The 14669-nt window shown below is 38.1% G+C and overlaps 1 protein-coding gene across 2 annotated transcripts in view; it reads left to right on the top strand.

Moving 5' to 3' along the window:
• MAK10 (MAK10 homolog) overlaps positions 1 to 14669 on the top strand; it is a 61394-nt gene that overhangs the window by 6276 nt on the left and 40449 nt on the right. For both annotated transcript variants that reach the window (XM_010243284.3, XM_088898640.1), the window contains exons 3-4: positions 11056 to 11214; positions 11296 to 11463. In XM_010243284.3, the coding sequence (XP_010241586.1) occupies positions 11056 to 11214; positions 11296 to 11463 (327 nt within the window). The remainder of the gene's footprint in view (positions 1 to 11055; positions 11215 to 11295; positions 11464 to 14669) is intronic.

The raw sequence follows: 14669 nt of genomic DNA, 5'->3' as shown, positions 1-14669 counted from the left end.
TATCAAATCTTCATTGTGAGTCGTGTGAACTGGCAAAGCATTGTAGACAATCTTATTCATTAAGCAATAAAAGATCTATTTCTCCTTTTCATATTGTTCACTCTGATGTGTGGGGGCCATATCATTTGCCAACTATGGGGGGTTACAGGTACTTTATCCTTTTTATTGACGATTACTCTCGTTACACTTGGATTTATCTCATGAAATCCCGGGATTAAGTACCAACTATTGTGCAAAAATTTCATGAACTCATTCTTACCTAGTTTAACACCCGGATCAAAATATTTCGTTCTGATAATGCTAAAGAGTATTTTGAGAAAACCCTTTCAGCCTATCGTGAAACTTTTGGGGTTATTCATCAAAGTTCTTGTTCCTACACTCCACAACAGAATGGAGTGGCGAAAAGGAAGAACCAGCATGTGGTTGAAGTTGCCAGATCCCTCCTGTTTGCATCCCATGTTCCTATACAATTTTGGGGAGATATTGTCGTTACCGCTACCTTTTTGATTAACCGTATGCCTTCCCGGGTTCTTGGCTTCAAAACCCCCTTTAGCCTTCTCTTTCCGGATGAGGATATCTTCTCTCTTCTTTTTCGTGTTGTTGGGTGCACTTGCTATGTGCATGTTCACAACCATCAAAGGCACAAATTTGAACCTAGGGCTCGTAAATGTGTTTTTCTGGGATATGCCCCCACGTAGAAGGGATATTGTTGTTTTGATTCAGTTAGTGGCACCCGCTTTGTATCTCGGGATGTCACATTTGCTGAGTCTACTCCTTTCTTTAGTATTCCTCCTGAGGGGGAGAAATCTGAGGAACCCTTTGCCATGTCTCCAGCAATTTCTCTTCCTATTCCTTTTGAGTCAACTGATGAGGAGGTGTCCACTTCTCCCATTGGACATACTTCCAGTATTCCTGCTCCTCCTCCTCCACCTCATCCTCCTTTAATTCCTCCTCATCCTGTTCTCCAAAGGTGGTACCAAAGGCATAGATTCAGACATGGGCAATTGTTTCCACTCCTATAGAAGAGCCTCTTGCTCTTCCCATCATTACTGATGTAACAGGTCAGCCTTCCTTTGACCCATCTACTTCTTTCCCAGACCTTGATCTTCCTATTGCTCTCTGCAAGGGCAAGCGGAAATGTACATCCCATTGTATCTCCAAACACTTGTCTTATAGCCTTCTATCTCCTACCTACTACTATTTTCTTGCTTTTGTTTCTTCCCATGTAATACCTAGGCCTATACTGGAAGCCCTATCTAAACCTGAATGGAGAGATGCTATGATGGCTGAATTGGATGCTTTGCATAAGAACCATACCTAAGATATTGTTGACTTGCCAGAAGGGAAAGAACCAGTGGGTTGTAAATGGGTATTTTCCATTAAATATCACTTTGATGGCTCTATTGAGAGGTTTAAGGCCAGGTTGGTTGCTAAAGGCTACACTCAGATGTATGGTATTGACTATCTTGAGACATTTGCTCCTGTGGCTAAGATGATCTCAGTCCGGGTTTTGTTATCTCTATCTGCTACTTTTGATTGGCCTCTCCACCAGTTTGATGTTAAAAATGCCTTCTTGAATGGAGATCTACATGAAGAGGTCTATATGTCTTTGCCTTCGGGGGTGTATGGAAAGGAAATGTAAGGGAAGTTGTGTAAACTACAGAAATCTGTAGAGAACATTAATGTGGACCCCACTAAGGTGGTCCCCATTGTTCGTATGTCAGCAATAAGTTATGATTAGGGTTAGTTCTTTATGATAAGATTAGGACTAGTCTTTTATAAGATTAGGATTAGTCTTTTTTCAGCTTTAGCGTATCTTATCTTATCTTGCCATGTAAGCAATTTAGTCCTTTTACAAGTATGATACTATGTATATAAATTTAAGAGGGGGGCGACTATTTAAACATATTAACCCAACTCTCTTTTATCAAAATCTCTCTCTCTCTCTCTCTCTCTCTCTCTTTCTCTTCTCCCTCTTCTTTTCTTATTTTTTTCTTCTCCTTTTAAGTGTATGTTCAATCTTGAGCGACTACTTGGTATTAGAGCATTCGATCTAGGGTTTCTCATGTGGAATTAATTCAGCCGACCACATGAGAATTATTTAGGGCTGAGTTTTTTCATTCACTGATTCTTGGAGATTACAAGAAGTCTTCAGCAACTGTCCAATGATTGGAAAGTGCTCCTTATAATCAAGAAGAATCAGAGAAGAATTAAGTGATCAAGGTTAGGTCTTTGGTCAAGATTGGAGGTGCTAATCAGATTTTTTGGTTCTCTCATCAAGATTGAAGTTGGCGATCAAGAAGATTTTTTCTCCGAGATAAGTTATGTTTCAGAAGTTTCTCGGGTTGATCAGAATCAAGATCAGTTTTGAGCAAACTAAAGTTGGCGATCAGAATTTCAGCAAGAATTTTTTGAATGAAGATCAGTTTTTTTTTTCTTAGAAATTCCTGGGTAAGGTCTTATTCCTTCTTGAGGGCAGCAACAAGGATAGCTTAATTTGTGAGGTATGGCTATATAGATTTTTTTTTTCTTTTTCTCTTCTAGTCCAGGACTATTACTATGTCTGGATAAGAGATTAGACTTGTTTTTAAGTTTGGCTGCTATCAGATTTCTATTCTCTGATCTTTGTTTTTGGAGTTTTGTACCCAGGCCAACTGCTATTAGTTCTCAGATTTAGTAGGCTGATTGATACAGTGATACAGTGAATTGGAAATTTTTTTCTTTCTCTGAATCTGATTTCTGCTTCTAGACCTACTGTCGTTAGTTTTTTCAGACCCAGTAGGCTAATTGTTATAGTAAATAGAAGGTGTTTTTTGCTTAACCCCTAACCAAGAATGGAGTTCAAGCACCAAGGGGATGGTGTTTTTGGGACTGGTTCAGGTAGCATGACTGAAAACACCTTCCAGATTACAACTGTAAAGTTTGATGGTTCAAACTACTTAGAGTGGGCCCAATCAGCCATGATGGCCATTGGGGGAAGAGGAAAACTTTACAGTTGTAATCTGGAAGGTGTTTTCAGTCATGCTACCTGAACCAGTCCCAAAAACACCCTCCCCTTGGTCCTTGAACTCCATTCTTGGTTAGGGGTTAAGCAAAAAACACCTTCTATTTACTATAACAGTAGAACTCCATTTGTTGGGAGATGTGAAGGAACCAAATAAGGAGGATCCCACTTATGCTAAGTGGATTCAGGAAAATTATTTAGTGATGACATGGCTGTGCAATTCCATGCAGCCACACATCAGCCGCAATTACTTATGGGCAAAGACAGCTAAAGAAATATGTGATATTGTGAAAGAAACCTATTCTCAGCCCCTTAATGTTGCTAGGGCTTATGAGCTGAAATGTGAGGTTAAAAATCTCAAGTAAGGTGAGAAACAAGTTTCTGTTTATTTTTCAATATTGAAATCCTTGTGGCATGAAATTGGCCACCTTGAATCAATTGAATGGGAAAGTTAGAAGGATGCACAGATTTACAGAAAGCAGATTGAAACTAATAAAGTGTTTGAGTTCCTGGTTGGTCTAAATTCGGAATATGATATTGTGAGGCAATAACTGTTGACAAGAGACAGTGTAACTTTGTCCCAGGCCTATTCCTTAGTGCACAATGAAGAGACTAGGAGAAAAGTTATGCTACAACAACAACCTTTTGAATCAGCTCTGGCAGCAGTTAAGCCCAAATCTGAGAGTGATAAGGAAAGAGACATGAAGAAGGAAGCTAAGAAAGACATAGTATGCGAGCATTGCAAGAAACCTAAACATACTAAAGAGACCTGTTGGAAGTTATATCCACATCTAGTTCCAGCAAAACTCAGAAACAAAAAGGGGAATGCAAATATGGCTGTTAACACTGATAGTACAACATCATCTAGCACAAGAGGCAATCCTCTAGATACTCTAGCTGCTGTCCGAGCTGCTCTAGTTCAGCTGGAAAATGAAGTTGGTAATTCAGTTCCACCTCCTCAGACACCATCAACACCCCCTACCTCAGCTTTTACTCATTCAGGTAATCGGGCCTCAGCTCACCATGCCTCAGTTACAGGCAATACAGAACATTCATGGATAATAGATTCTGGAGCATCTGACCATATGACTGGCTTGCCGTCACTATTTACTACCTATCACTTATCTTCAGGTAGAGACAAAGTGTCCATTGCTGATGGCTCCCTCGTTCCTATTTCTGGCAAGGGAGACATCAAGTTGTCTAATGTTATTTCCTTATCTTCGGCTTTGCATGTTCCTAAGCTTAATACTAACTTGCTTTCAGTTAGTAGCATTACAAAAAACCAGAATTGTTCAGTAACCTTTTTTCCAGGTCGATGTTTTTTTCAGGATCTGGAGACAAGGAAGGTGATTGGGACTGGCCGTGAGGCAAATGGAGTCTATCTACTTGGAGGGAGTCCTCATTGGGAAGATAGTGAGACTAAGAGGTCTTGTGTTTCTCAGTTTGTTGATCAGGCTATGCTTTGGCATAATAGGATGGGCCATTTATCTTTTCGGGCTTTGAAGAGTTTGTTTCCTAGTTTATTTGAATCTATCTAGATGTCTAGTTTGAAATGTGAGAATTGTGAACTTGCAAAACACTGCAGGACAATCTATTCATTAAGTAATAGTAGAAGTAATATTCCCTTTGAAATTGTGCATACTGATGTTTGGGGACCTTACCATACCATTGCCATGGGGGGTACAAATATTTCCTATTGTTTGTTGATGATTATACTCGTTTTTCGTGGATTTATCTCATGCGTTCTAGAGATGAGGTTCCAGGATTAACCCAATTTAGGGTCAAAATCAAAATTTTTAGATCTGATAATGCAAAAGAATATTTTGCAAACCCATTAGCCTCCTATTTGCTTGAACATGGGATTATCCATCAGAGTACCTGTCCTCATATACCACAGCAAAATGAGGTTGCTGAGAGAAAGAATAGACACATGTTGGAGGTAGCCAGAAGCATTATGTTTACCTCCAATGTGCCTATACGTTTCTGGGGGGATGCTGTTCTTATAGCAGTGTATTTCATCAATAGGATTCCTTCACGGGTTCTTGATATGAAATCTCCATTTACCCTCTTATATCCTGATAAAGAGTTATTTACCATTCCCCTTAAAACCTTTGGTTGTACATGCTTTGTTTAGATTCTTGGCCCTCATCGTTCCAAGTTTGATCCTAAGGCCTCAAAATGTATTTTCCTTGGGTATGCACAAACTCAAAAGGGATATTGCTGCTGTGAACCTACTTCTGGGAAAAGATTTGTCTCAATGGATGTCACTTTCTTTGAAGATATACCCTATTATCCAAGGGTTTCTCCTCAGAGGGAGAGTAATAAGGATGGGGTTAATTTGTCAGAAATTCCTTTACCTATCCCATTAAGTGAAGAGGGGTGTAATGGGGAGGGCTGTCAGAGATGCAGCGATGTGAGAGTCTATCATAAACGATGGAGACAGGTTGATTTCGGACATCAACAGTGCAGGCCAGTCCCAGTCTCCTCTGTAGATCCAGATCCTAGTACCACAGTAGCCCCAGTTCCTTCTACAGAGCCAGATCCAGGTACCGTAGATACTACAGATGAAAGACATCCCACCATGGAGCCTTCACCTTCATTAGATGATCTTGATCTTCCCATAGCAATTCGTGAGGGCAAGCGTCGTTGCACTACATCTACAACTCACAACATTTCTCAGTTCTTGTCCTACGATCATTTGTTTCCCTCCTATAAGTCTTTTCTCGCATCCATTGCCGATGTTCCCATTCCTAGAACAATACAAGTAGCATTGGAAGTACCAGAATGGAAAGATGCAATAAAAGCAGAAATGGATGCCCTTATCAGAAACAATACTTGGGAGATAGTTGATCAGCCTAAAGGTAAGAAACCGGTTGGACGTAGATGGGTATTCACTATGAAACATAATGCTGATGGTTCTATTGAAAGGTATAAGGCCCGGTTAATTGCAAAAGGATTTACTCAGACATATGGTATTGACTACTTGGAAACTTTTGCACCAGTAGCAAAGATGGCCGCTATCAGAGTCTTATTATCTCTTGTAGCTAGTTACTCTTGGCCGTTGTATCAGATGGATGTTAAAAATGCCTTCCTCAACGGAGACTTGCAAGAAGAGGTTTATATGTAGTTGCCTCTTGGATTTTATGGTACAGAGACAGGAAAGAAGGTTTGTCGGTTGAATAAAGCTTGTATGGATTAAAACAGTCCCCCAGAGCTTGGTTTGATAGATTTAGACAAGTCATTGAAAGGTTCGGATATGTACAGGCCCAGTCAGACCGCACCTTGTTTATTAAGAGAGTGGATTCTTCCTTAACCTTGCTTGCTATATATGTGGATGATATTGTAGTAACATGAAATGATAATACTGAGATTGAGTTCCTTTAAGCAACTCCTTCATCAAGAGTTTGAGGTAAAAGATTTGGGAGAACTACCATACTTCTTGGGCATTGAGGTAGCCAGATCCAAGCATGGGATTTTTGTTTCTCAAAGAAAGTATGTTCTCGACCTGTTGGAAGAAACAAGAAAGTTGGGTGTTAAGCCTGCTGACACACCCATTGAACAAAATCACAAGATCAGTGCAGAGGGTGGAGAACCCCTTAAAGATAAAGCTATGTTCCAACGGTTACATGGAAAACTTCTCTATCTTTGTCTCACTCGACCCGACATCAGTTATGCAGTCAGTGTGGTTAGTCAGTATATGCACTCTCCTAGGACTACTCACCTCCTTGTAGTTGAGAGGATACTAGCATATTTGAAGAGGTGCCCAGGCAGAGGCATTTTATTCAAGAATAATGATCACATGAAGATAGAAGTTTTCACAGATGCTGATTGGGCTGGGTGTGTTGATAATCGAAGATCTACCTCTGGATATTGCGCTTTTGTAGGAGGTAACCTTGTCTCTTGGAGGAGTAAGAAACAAAATGTTGTTTCTCGTTCCAGTGCTGAAACTGAATATAGGTCCATGGCAAATGGTGTAGCTGAGGTCCTATGGTTGAGATCATTATTTGAGGAGTTAGGTATTGTTTATGAGAAACCCTTGATGTTGTACTGTGATAATCAAGCTGCCATCAATATAGTCCATAATCCGATACAACACGACAAGACTAAGCATATTGAAGTGGATCGACATTTTATCAGAGAAAGGGTTACATCTCAAAAAGTATGTCTTCCATACATCATCTCTAACATGCAGCTGGCAGACCTTCTCACCAATGCGGTTTCAAGGAAGAAGTTAGAAGCAGATCTATGTAAGTTGGGAATGACAAAGATCTATTCTCAACTTGAGGGGGAGTGTAGAGAACACTAATGTGGACCCCACTAAGGTGGTCCCACTGTTCGTATGCCAGCAATAAGTTATGATTAGGATTAGTTCTTTATGATAAGATTAGGACTAGTCTTTTATAAGATTAAGACTAGTCTTTTATAAGATTAGGATTAGTCTTTTTTCAGCTTTATCTTATCTTATCTTGCCATGTAAGCAATTTAGTCCTTTTACAAGTATGATACTATGAATATAAATTTAAGAGGGGGGCGGCTGTTTAAACATATCAACCCAACTCTCTTTTATCAAAATCTCTCTCTCTCTCTTTTCTCCTTATTTTTTTTTTCTCCTTTTAAGTGTCTGTTCAATCTTGAGCGACTACTAAATCCATTTATGGTCTCAAATAGTCTCCTCGGGCTTGGTTTGAGAGGTCCAGGGCTGCTCTTGTCTCATTTGGTTACACACAAATTCAATCTGATCAATACCTTGTTCTTGAAAAGAAGTGGCTCTCTGGTGACCTTTCTGATAGTTTATGTTGGTGATATTGTGGTCATGGGTAATGATACCCAAGAGGTCAGTAAACTCAAAAGATTTCTTAACTCTGAATTTGAGACCAAGGACTTAGGAGATCTCCGATATTTTTTGGGCATTGAAGTTGCTAGATCTAAGGATGGTATCTTCATTTCTCAGTGCAAATATGTCATTGACCTCCTTGTTGAGACTGGTAAACTTGGTGCTAAACCAACCTCCACTCTTATTGATCCCAATCATAAGCTTTCTGCTACAAATGGTGAACTTTTATCCAATAGGGGAGTGTAAGAGACTGCTTGGGAAGTTGTTATTATCTCTGCATGACTTGGCCAGACATTTCCCATGCAATGAGTGTTATTAGTCAATTTATGCATTCTCCTAGAAATACTCATTTAGCTACTACAGAGGCTGGAAGCATACACTGATGTTGATTGGGCAGGATGTATTGATGATAGGAGATCCACCTTGGGTTATTGTGCTTTGGTGGCAGGGAACATTGTTTCATGGAGGAGTAAGAAACAATCTGTAGTTTCCAGATCCTCTGCTAAAGTAGAATACAAGGCAATGGCACATGGTGTGTCAGAATTATTGTGGCTACGATCCCTTTTAGAAGAATTGGGAGTTGACTATGAGAGACCAATGATGCTCTATTGTGACAACCAAGCAACTATCAATATTGCACATAATCCTGTTCAACATGATAGAACTAAGCACATTGAGGTTGATAGACATTTTATACAAGAAAGAGTTTCCTCAGGAGAAGTTTGTTTGCCGTTCATCACCTTAGAAGAACAGTTGGCTGATATTTTGACCAAGGGAGTTTTGAGAGGGAAGCTGGCACACTATATAAGCAAGCTGGGCATGATTGACATCTATGCTCAGCTTGAGGGGGAGTGTAAAGAGACTGGGCCGAATGGGCCCTAGTATCTTTTCTTGTAGTATGTTTTTTATTTATCTGTTAGCTAATGGGCCTATCTTAATGGGCATCTTAATGGGCCTGTTATTTCTTTTTGCTAGTTTTCTTTATGTTACTGCCTAGTTGGCCGCCCACTTAAGGGTATATTTATAATTATGCTAAGATTGAAGTTTAGTAAAAGGATTAGAGAAGGGAGGGAAGTGACATTCGAACTCTTCTTCTTTTTCCTCTTCTTTTCTCCATCTTCTTTCTTTTGTGCTGCTGTTCTCTTCTTTTCTTTCTCTTTTCTCTCTAATTTTTGTAAGTTTACATCAGTTTTAGAGGACTGATTTACATCTCGAGTTTCCTAAGGCAACCAAAATAGAGAGGGAGGATTAGGGGGGGGGGGATTAGGGCAGTAGTGGTGTGGACTGTATGGGAAGAGAGGAATGAGAGAGCATCCAATGAGAAAAGAAGGTATATGGATGAAATCCTCGAGAATATAAAAATCAAGGTGGCACCTTGGGTGAAAACACTAGAATATTTTCACTCTCTCTTAGTGAACAATATAATAAGGAAATGGGTTGAAGTGGCACAATCCTCTAAAGTGAAAGCTGAGTTTCGACGGAAGCTCCTTGAGTAACCTAGGGCCAGCAGCTATATGAGGTGTTTTTAGAGACCGAACTGGTAGGGTGATGGCATTTGGAAGTAAGAGTCTTGAGACTAGTCGTATCTTGGACAGAGAAGTGCAATTTATATGAGAAAGGGTGTACCATGCACATTTTGTGAAGCAAAGCACCTAGGCAGATTGCGGACTAAATAAGTGCGTCCAAAACCACAAAGATCAGAAGGAGATGAAGAACAACGCTTGGGGGTGAAAATTTTCTCCAATGGCAGCCTAGAATTATGTGGGCAGCCACTCGAGCTGCAATACTTTGGACTATTTGGAAGGAGAGGAACAACAGAATCTTCAAAGAACTCAGAAGAACCAAGGAGGCAATCATAGAAAATATTAGCTTGAAAGTTGTGTATTGGGTAAAAACAATGAAGATCTTCAAGGAGTACAGGGTGGATGACATCCTAAGGGGTTAGGGAGCAATTGCAGCGCTGTCATCACCGTCAAACCATGTATTAGTAATTTGGAGGCCCCCAAGCAATAATAGGGTGAAGTTCAACTTTGATGGAAGCTCTCAAGGGAATCCAAGGCCCTCTGGATTTGGAGGAGCAATCAGGGATGGTGCGGTTATGGCTTTGTTCTTGGGACCCTTAGGGGCTGGAGACTCTCTGTATGCAGAAATTATGGTGTTGCTGTATGGTATGAGATTAGTTAAGCAACTGGGACTCAGACAGGTGGAGGTAGAAGGAGATTCCAAGCTGGTGATCTCATGGAAGCAAACTGGAAATCAAGGGGTGTGGTCTCATAGGCAAGTGATAAGGGAAATCAGATTCATTGCTAGAAAAGTGGTTGCCACTTTTTCATGGGTCAATAGATCTGCAAATAGCTTGGTGGACTGTTAGCCAAGCAAGGGGTCAACAGGGAATAACTATTCTGGGCTGTGATGTAACTTAAAAATTTGGGGCCACTCTGTGGGACTGGATTGTAACTTTCTTCAAGATAATTAATGAAATGTTTCTGTTACTGAAAAAAAACCCAATGGCAAATCTTTTTATTTTTTTTTGGGGTATATTTGTTAGACATTTTCTTCTATAGGGGATTCCTGTTGCTCCCAGGTTAGAAAAAATGTGGCTGCTTCTTTTTGGGGACTTTAAGGAGCCTTACTAAGATAATATAGCTTCCTTTGATAGGATAATTCTATGATTCAAGAAGGATTTGTCACTAGATTCTTTTTTTTAGTGATGGAAAAAAAATTGGTAACTTTAGGTTTTTAATTGGGCAGCTAGGGAAAGTTTCAATTTATATTTGAGATAGGTAGCTTCTGATTCTGATATTTGTGTTGTTAGGGAATTTTATTGGGGATATTTCCCTTGAAATTAGGAATTCTTTTGTAGTTGTGGTTATGATGCTTAATATGTCTATGTGATACCATATTTACATGATGCCTGAATAGTCCATATTTGAATAACGTGACACTAACCCTTTATATTCATGAGTATCCTCTGCGACTTGATAGATCCATTTCAAGTCTATTTCTCCACTTGCATCCGTTTAAGCTTGTAACAGGTTGTTTACTAGTAATGCCAAGTATCATGATTGTTAAAGGTTTGTATAGCTTCATAGTTCATATTGTCATCTATGATGAAGGTTAACTGCTTACTTCAAAAAGAATTCCATGTTTCTTTTATTATATATATTTTAATTTTTTTATTGCTATTCTTGTCTAATTCTTTTGCATAACTTGTTAGATAATGGACCCAAAGATGGATTCTGGTATTGAACATTCTGGATATCATTCTATTGAGGAAGCTATTGAGGATGGTGCTGCACCAATTCCTCTTAGTTTTGATAGGACAGTTGATGTTCAGTGCACTATTGATATCATGGATCACTTTTTAGCTTGTGAGGTATTATTAGTAATATTCTTCTGTGATTGTTCTTACCTATTTCTTGAAGTTCCTCTATCTTAAATTCATTTTATATGGCAGGCGACATGGCACAAGGGTCATTCATTGGCTCAAACTGTGTTTTCTTGCATATATCTTTTGAGGCTTGATCGAACATCGCCACATGCCTTATTACATTCTTATTGCAGAATTATGCGTGCAACATGTGCTGCTGTAATTTCAGTGGTATCAGATGCACGTACCCATGAAGTAAGGCCTTCTAGTAATATCTTTCCAACCCATAGTCCATATCATGATGTAGAAAGTTCTTGGTTTTATTTTTCTTAAACAAACTTTCCTTACTTAACTAAAGCTTATATAACTTCTGCTGGTTCATGTACTAACTAATCATAATATCATGGAACAATTAATATTATTTTTGCATTTTGTTAATTTTGGCATCCCTTTGTTGGTTTAGCATTGGAACAACTGCACTTCTTATTGAGGGAAATTAGGGATTGATGGCTGCAGGTTAAGGATTCCATAAGGCTGTGTTTGGGTTGAAAGAAAAGGTAGGGAAACCTGTACAAACCTTGTATAGGTTTCCCTACCTTTCCCTTCATTTCCCTACCTTTTTTTCAAACCAAACACAGCCTAAAGGTGAGCCCTTGGGCCCAGTCCAAACCTGCAATTTCATAGAATGATTTATAGTTCAGTAAATTGGATTGGGATTATGCTCTTGTGGCATGATGATCTTGCTTTCTTCACTAGAAGGGCCAGTTTTCCTGGTTAAAAAATGTTTCTTTTTTATAGTTAACCGTAACTTCATTAAAAGAATAGAAGAATGATGAAATTACAATAATAAAATATTATGTGCCCTGGTAGCAACTGCTATCCCCCATACACCCTTCACTCTACAATGTTCAGTTGATATCCCCAGAACATTCTTGCCCTGTTTTCCCCCCTTTTTTTGATTAGCAAAAGGATTTCATTTATAACTAAAGATTTAAACTTAATACAACTGTTGGCAAAATCCAAAACCCATCAGTACCCATTTACAAGTATGCCCGGAAAATACTTTGCCTATTTACTCCCTGTTTAGATAATGTATCTGCTACCCCGTTTGCAGTTCCTCTCACCCAGCTGAAGCTTGTATTCAAATTCTTAGCAATCACATCAATCTCCATAAATGCATGTCTGTATTTCCATGGTTCTTCTTTGAGGTGCTTTGCCCAATGAATTACTAACTGTGAATCACCTTCAACTTTCAAATTTCTGAGGCCATGCTGTTTGTGCTAATCTCAACCCTTGTAAGTTGTAGCAGCGCTATGGTTTCTGCGATGACTGAATCTTCTATTCCTGCTGGACCTGAATACATCACAACCACCAGGCCTTGGTGGTTTCTAATCACTCCCTCAATACCAGCTCTTCCTGGGTTACCCAAGGAGCTATCATCAAAGTTCAGTTTTAGATTACTTTCAGTTGGTGGCTTCCAATCCTGTCTTACCTCTTCAGGGTGGCATCCAGCTTGTGCAACTCCAGGCCAGGATCTGATAATATCATTGGTTGAAAAGATTCTGTAAGCCTCCAAAGTTTTTACCTAATGTGCAGCTCGGAGTAGGATAGCTTCAAATAGTTCTTCTTTTAATCTGCTCTTTTCATTGAAAATTCTATTATTTCTGTTTTCTTGGTGTTGAGATGGTATGGTTCCAGAATAGAGAGAAGAGAAGAAGGGGAAGAGAGAAGAGAGAAGAGAGAAAAGAGAAAAGAGAAACAGAATTGAGAGAGGCAAAATGTCAACTGGCGGTGCCAGTTTATTTAGTATTTATACTAGGGCGACCATATAGAAAAAAAGAAAAGGGAAATTACAAAGGTGCCCTTGCGGCACTAAACTTAAAAAATAAATTAAGTTATTCAACACTCCTCCTCAAGTTGGGACGTAGATGTCAATCATGCCCAACTTGTCACATAAATCATCGTGCCACAAGTGATGTAAGCCTTTTGTAAATATATCTGCCAGTTGCTCTTTGGAACTCACATATGGGGTGCACACTTCCCCATTAACAATTTTCTCTTTAATGAAGTGTTTGTCAACCTCTATATGCTTAGTTCTATCATGAGGAACTGGGTTGGCTGCAATATTGATGGAAGCTTTGTTATCACAATACAAGGACATAGGGCCATCAACAGGAAAACCCAGTTCGTTCAACAAATTCTTTATCCACATGTCTTCAGCCACCCCATGGGACATTGCTCTATATTCAGCTTCTGCACTAGACCTAGCCACCACATTTTGTTTTTTGCTTCTCCATGTGACTAGGTTTCCTCCCACAAAGGAACAATACCCACTTGTAGACTTTCTGTCATCAATTGATCCAGTCCAATCAACATCTGTATATACTTCAATCTTCAAATGACCATTCTTCTGGTATAATAAACCAGTTCCAGGAAACCTCTTTAGGTATCTGAGTATTCTTTCTGCTGCCTCTAAGTGTGTGATCTTAGGAGCATGCATGAACCAAGGTTTAAAATGTCGATGTCGATAGAAATGTCGCTTACCAAAATATAGGACATATGTCGGAAATGTCGAGGGGAAATATTGTAAAAATTAGAGACATTGTGGAAATATTATGAAATATGTGGAAATATGCAAAGATATTTTGCAAAATGATAAAAGAAGCATTAATACATATTTCTAGACTATTATCTTATTCACAACCATTATATAAAGCTAAGAAACCAAGATCAATAACAAATTAGTAAATGACGATTTACTGATTTCTTATGCATTTTGATGTTTTTACAAGGTTATCTGATATTTTCTTTTCTTATTTTTAATTCTGATTTATTATAAATTCTAATATATTTATTTCACACTAGTAGATAGAAATACATTTATTCTGATTTTTTAAATATTAAAGTTATAATACATTATGTTTTATTATAAATTTAATAAACTGATTCTCCTTTTTGTAGTATTAAGATTATGATAAATTCTGATTTCTTATAAAGCTTAATGAATTTATTATGATTTTTAATACTAAATTTATAATAAATTATGATTAAGTATAAAATTTATTAAATTTATTCTGATTTTTTATATTAAATGTAGAATATGGTTTATTATAAAATTCAATAAACATTTTCTGATTTTAATAAATATTTTAAAAAATACTAACTAGTTAATATTTTATTACTTGAAAAATATTTTATGTTTTATATTATAAAGTAATTAATTTATTCTTTTGTTTTTATATTTTGTTAATTCTTTTTATAAATATTTTATTTGAAATATTAAATAGAAATTATTAATGGAATAATCTATATTAATATACTATATTATATTAATATAATATACTAATATATTATATTTTTAATGTACATTAGTCGACATCCTGTCGACATAATAGGAAAAACTGTATTTTTTTTTGGTTATTTGGACCGATTTGGTCGACATTTCCGAAATATAGGAAATG

The sequence above is a fragment of the Nelumbo nucifera genome, chromosome 2 (genome assembly GCF_055504915.1).
Source record: "Nelumbo nucifera cultivar China Antique chromosome 2, China Antique-T2T, whole genome shotgun sequence".
Lineage (NCBI taxonomy): Eukaryota > Viridiplantae > Streptophyta > Magnoliopsida > Proteales > Nelumbonaceae > Nelumbo > Nelumbo nucifera.
Note: the sequence above shows the minus strand (reverse complement) of the source record. Positions and strands in the feature narration are given on the sequence as shown.